This window comes from Eupeodes corollae, chromosome 2 (genome assembly GCF_945859685.1).
Source record: "Eupeodes corollae chromosome 2, idEupCoro1.1, whole genome shotgun sequence".
Lineage (NCBI taxonomy): Eukaryota > Metazoa > Arthropoda > Insecta > Diptera > Syrphidae > Eupeodes > Eupeodes corollae.
The window spans coordinates 25856320-25861367 of record NC_079148.1 but is presented as its reverse complement, the minus strand read 5'-3'; the positions used below and the strand labels follow the sequence as shown (position 1 = coordinate 25861367).

Genomic DNA, 5048 nt, shown 5'->3' with positions numbered 1-5048 from the left:
GGTTCGTCGTTGCCGTTATACAGTCTGCAGAAGTGGTCCTTCCATATCGTCAGCATTGACTGCGGTTCCACTTTGATGTTTCCACCTTCGTCTTTGCAGCCTTCGGTTCTAGGTTTATGTACCTGTGAATTTCGTTTCACCTGTTCATAAAACCTTTGAATTTCATTTCTGCTTTTAAACCTCTCAACATCTTCGACCGCACACTTCTCATGCCCTCTCTTTTTCATCCTGAGAAGTCAATGTTCCTCTCTCTTCTGCTCATAGAGCTCATGAGCAGCTCTCATCCTTTTATGAAGCTCCCCTTTGCGTGCTTGTTGCTTGGCTGCATTTGCCTGCCGACATTCCTCATCAAACAAGGGGTTCCTTGTTGGTGGCTGTTTGGAACCCAGTTCATCAGAGGCGGCTTCTCTGATTGGATCTTGGCAATGTTACCAGTGGTTTTCGATACATTGTGTTGGCGGCAGAGAACTTCGAAAGAGGTTACTTGTAACTCGGTCGGAAAAGGATTTACCGATCTCTGGCGATTGTAGCCGTTCTATGTTGTACCTTCTCCCAGCACCTCCCTGTTTTGCCTTGGGTCTGAAAATCCGAAGTGCTACCTTTTTTTGGCGGATTCACAGGCGAAAGAGTGTTTATTATTATTCAGTGTTCGATTTCGTGGATTATTTCTTTATTTTAATTTAAAAATGTGAGTTAGCTTTATTTTAATTTTCTTATAATTTATCCACAATAAAATATAAAATTTTAAAATTCATTCAAGGAACGATAAAAACAAGCAAACAAATCGACATCAATTTTTGGCTCTCGTCGAGTTTATGAAAAAAATAAGGGCATTGCAACGGGAGCACTCGTCGGTCCTGAATATCCTGAAGGGAGATCCAGAGGAGAAGATTTGCTCCTTAGTAGTCTCCTGGACACCCGTAATCTTGAGGATTCCTGGGATTCCTTAAATTCCTCACTTTCAGAATAAATATACACACATAAGTGATTCCATTTTTTAATTTTAATATTGTTTATTAAATAAATAACCGCAAATTTCACAAATTCAATCAAAACAAAACAAAATTTGTGGAAAGCTGTCAAACCAAAAGTGTCAAATCACTGGAATATAGAGAGAAAAAGTCAAACCAAAGTGTCAAATCAATGGAATATAGGAAGAACTACTTTCGCTTCGCCGCGAGTTCGTTAATAAGGAAATACGAAGCGAGTCGAATCTGAAAGGTCGAATTGAAAACGATCCGCCGCAAACCTCATAATCAGGCCTCAGTTGGCCAATCAGATGCTGAAAAATTGCCTTACTTTTAAGTCCCTTATGTCGTCTGAATTGCCCAATGTCTTTAACTTTTCTTGTTCACATTTTAAGATCGTGCATTAAAAAATTCTTTAAGTTTCCTAAAAATTGAAGGTAAAACTATTTTTTGAAAAAAAGAACCAAAAATTAATTTTCTCTTAAAATTTTATTTTAAAAAAATTATAATTTTCAAAGCAATCAAATTAATGCTTTTCACAATGTGCTCCCTTCAAATAAGCACTCCACTTAAATGTAATACAATGAATCTAATATTCTAGTCAATGGCAATTCTTTTCCAACTCAACCAGTTTAAAGTGCCATTTTCCTCCCTTCGATTGATATCTCAACTGCTCGCCGGGATTCCTTCATTCGCTTTGCATCTATGAACTTCTTCATGTGTTTTTCATATCGATTCGGTTTCTTCTTTTGAACCTTCATTAAGAACAAACAAAATCAATCAACAACAAATCTTGACAAATTTGGGAGAAGCATTCACAACTTACCGGATTGACTTCACCTTCCACAGTCGACCTTGGTCGAATAACATAGTCCTTATTCGAGGGCATTGGCACTCGTGCTCTAGCCACCCAACCTTTATCACCGGGACGCAGTGGATTCTCATCTGTTGAACCAAACGCTGTATTGAGATTGCCCTTTTTGCTGCTGCTTTTTTCTGAAACCGTCGCCTCTGGTTCGGGGGCTTTTTTCTGCCTTGGCATTTGTTCCAAATCACGTTGCTGACGTTCCTCTTTGGACATTGCTTTGAAATCACAACTCAAGTTGAATATTGGTCGAGCCCATTCCGAAATCAACCGGCCGGCTCTTTCTCGGTTGTATTTTGTTTCTTTCGGGTGCTTGTACAAGTACATGATGGCCTTACCGATGCCAGATTGTTTGAGATAGCTCTTGTCAATTGTGGGGAACTAGAAAAAGAAGGGGGCATCAAAAATCAATTACTCGAAATCAAAACCACAAAAAAATTAACTTACATCGGACAACAGTTTTAGAATACTTTCTCTGATTTGCAGACACGGTAGAGCTTTGTTGGGAAGGGGTGCTAGCCAATCAGTCAGGACGTTTAAAATGTTGTGCTCTAGGAACGCTAGTTGCAGATCCTTCTTTATCAACTGGGACATCACTTGCTTCAACATTGAGATCTTTTTAACCGCTGGTTTATTGAGCTTGTTCAGTTCTCGATCTTCATCGGCGGCGTGCTTCATGTTCATTATAAGCTGATCGATCAAATCATCATTGTCGTTGATAAGTTCAATGTCCCCACGACGACGACGGGGCTTTTTCTCTTCCTTCTTGCGCAATAACATTGCATCGAAGTCCGATATAAAGTTGTCGCTTCTGTAAAAAGATTCAAAATATTTAAACACTGGACAGGATAGGGCCAAGCCGAAGCTTTGACTACAAATTTAATGTAACTTACTGTTCATTATTAGAAGGCATGATTTCATCATCAGAGCTGTCGACAATACCTTCTTTGGCAGATTTGTCTGCTTCTGGTGCTTCACCCTCTGGTTTTTCGGGAGCGGCGTCTTCCTCGTCTTCATTGTCTGTGTCGGTAATTTTTGGCCGTTTCTTGAAACTTGCCGCTGCACTCTCTTCATCTTCCGAATCACTGAGTAGAGCTCGTTTCTTTTTCGTAGCAACTGGTGACTTGGAAACACTTCGGGAACGAGACCTGGATCGAGCACCGGAGCCTGATCTTGATCTTGACTTGGAGCGGCTGCTACGTTGGACTTTGGAACCACTTCGGCTGCGCTTTGAGCCACTTCTGCTTCTTCTCGAAACGCTGCGACTCTTTCTTGAGCCACTGCGACTTCTGCGAGAGCCACTTCGACTACGCCTGGAACCACTGCGACTTCTTCGGGAGCCACTTCGACTTCTTCGAGAGCCACTTCGGCTTCTTCGGGATCCACTACGACTTCTACGTGAGCCACTTCGGCTGCGACTACCAGATCCACTGCGACTCCTTCTCGAGCCACTACGACTCCTTCTCGATCCACTGCGACTTCTTCTTGAGCCACTGCGACTTCTCCTCGACCCGCTGCGACTTCTTCCCGAGCCACTACGACTTCTTCTTGAGCCACTGCGACTTCTTCTCGAGCCACTTCGGCTTCGCCTCGATCCACTTCGACTCCTACGAGAGCCACTCCTGCTGCGACTCCGACTGCCACTGCCAGACCTAGATCTAGACCGAGAACGACTGCCTGAACGACTGCGTCTTGAACCACTTCGGCTCCTGCTGCCAGAACCACTCCTACTCCTTCTCGATCCACTGCGATTTCTACTTCCACTTTTGCTTCGACTTCGTCTGGAACCAACGCTACCACGTGAACGCTTCGAAGCAGCCGAACCGCTTCGTGACCTTGATTTAGACCTCTTCGATGCGGCACTTCCACTGCGACTCCTCGACTTCCTTTCGGTACTTACATTGGCTGCATTTGAACTTCGTGACCTGCTCCTAGATCTTGAATTTGTTTCACGAGAAATATTTACAGCTGAATCTTTCGAACCACTGCGGCTTCTGTGGGAAGTCTTCGATTTCCGAGAACTAAGCGATTCAGCCGATGGGGATCTAGATTTGGCGCCTTCTTCACCTGATAATTAATCAAATTTACTCCTTTACTATCGTGAAATTAGTTTCTTTGGGTTGTTTTTTCACCGACAAAATAATAAAATTCTTTGTCATAACCTCAAAGTTATCGATTAAAATACAGGAATTTCTTGAACTCACCATTTGTGCTGTCCATTTCTGTTTTGTTATAAATTTTGAAGAAAACCAAGCAGCAAATGGAAACTACGAGGTGTGTTTTCCTGCTTTGGCAAGCTCACAATAAACAGGAAACTCTTTAAGATTTTAAGTGCTTTCTAGGTTCAACAGATCCAATGTGTATTACGCGATTTATTAAATTGAAAATGAAATAAAACAAAATCTTGTGATATGATGCGATGCCACTTTTGCCTTTTTTCTATCTCTGGTTGCCTACACTTCGGATCGGAATCGGACACAGGCATCAGCAAAATGTTTCGCTCTCAAAAAACAAACAGAACTATAAAAGCATCAAACTGTCAAATTAAACTTGTGCTACCAGCCAAATAAAATAAGTAATGCCAAGTAATTTTTTCGGAAATGCAGTTAACACTTCATACCATTATGGTGACTTTTCACGACTTAATTTTTGATGAAAATGGTGTTTCAATAAGAGGTTAGTTAAAAATCATTAAAATTACGCCAGTACTTAAAATAAAACGATGACCTCTTAAGCAACTCCTTAAAATTCCTTACAAAAATGGTGAACATTTTTAAGTCACAGTTTCCGGTTGTTCTCGGCTTGAAAATATTAATTGGTTGTAAAAACGTCACTCGCCTGCCAAGTTTATGATACACAAAATACAAAAAACCATGTCAGTCACTTAAGAACAACTGCGAATATTGTACAAAAGCCAAATTTTACAAACCCTCTTCTATCTCTGGATTTAAAGGCATTCCACAAACGACATTACAATGTATTTTATATAAAAGTTAGAGTCTTAAGCCTTTTAAATCTCAATTAACAGAAAAACATATGAGCTTATTGAGAATTGAGACTGGCAAAACTGCTACGGTGAACGGATTGTATAGGTAAAAACCATAAGGTTTTTTTTATATTCACAAGCACTCAAGGGGATATTAGTACCCTTTATGTTTATATTTAAACACAGTGCAAGTGTTAGGAAAATAGGGAAGGATTTAAAAGGAGATATC

The 5048-nt window shown here is 40.8% G+C and overlaps 1 protein-coding gene across 1 annotated transcript; it reads right to left on the bottom strand.

Moving 5' to 3' along the window:
* Positions 1–1438: 1438 nt before the first annotated feature.
* On the bottom strand, positions 1439–4309 carry LOC129946701 (IWS1-like protein). The gene is made up of 5 exons (XM_056056975.1): positions 4038–4309; positions 2727–3900; positions 2281–2644; positions 1795–2214; positions 1439–1723 (listed from the first exon to the last, which is right to left on the bottom strand). Exons 1-5 carry the CDS (start codon positions 4051–4053, stop codon positions 1601–1603), a joined length of 2097 nt encoding a protein of 698 aa, XP_055912950.1. The 5' UTR covers positions 4054–4309; the 3' UTR covers positions 1439–1600.
* Between the last annotated feature and the right edge of the window lie 739 nt (positions 4310–5048).

Bases quoted from the DNA above. Each gene is read 5' to 3' on its own strand.
- LOC129946701 (XM_056056975.1), bottom strand. The intron at 2,645-2,726 runs GTAAGTTACATT...ATCTTTTTACAG, and splicing joins ATGCCTTCTAATAATGAACA to AAGCGACAACTTTATATCGG. The intron at 2,215-2,280 runs GTAAGTTAATTT...TTCTTTTTCTAG, and splicing joins TTCTAAAACTGTTGTCCGAT to TTCCCCACAATTGACAAGAG.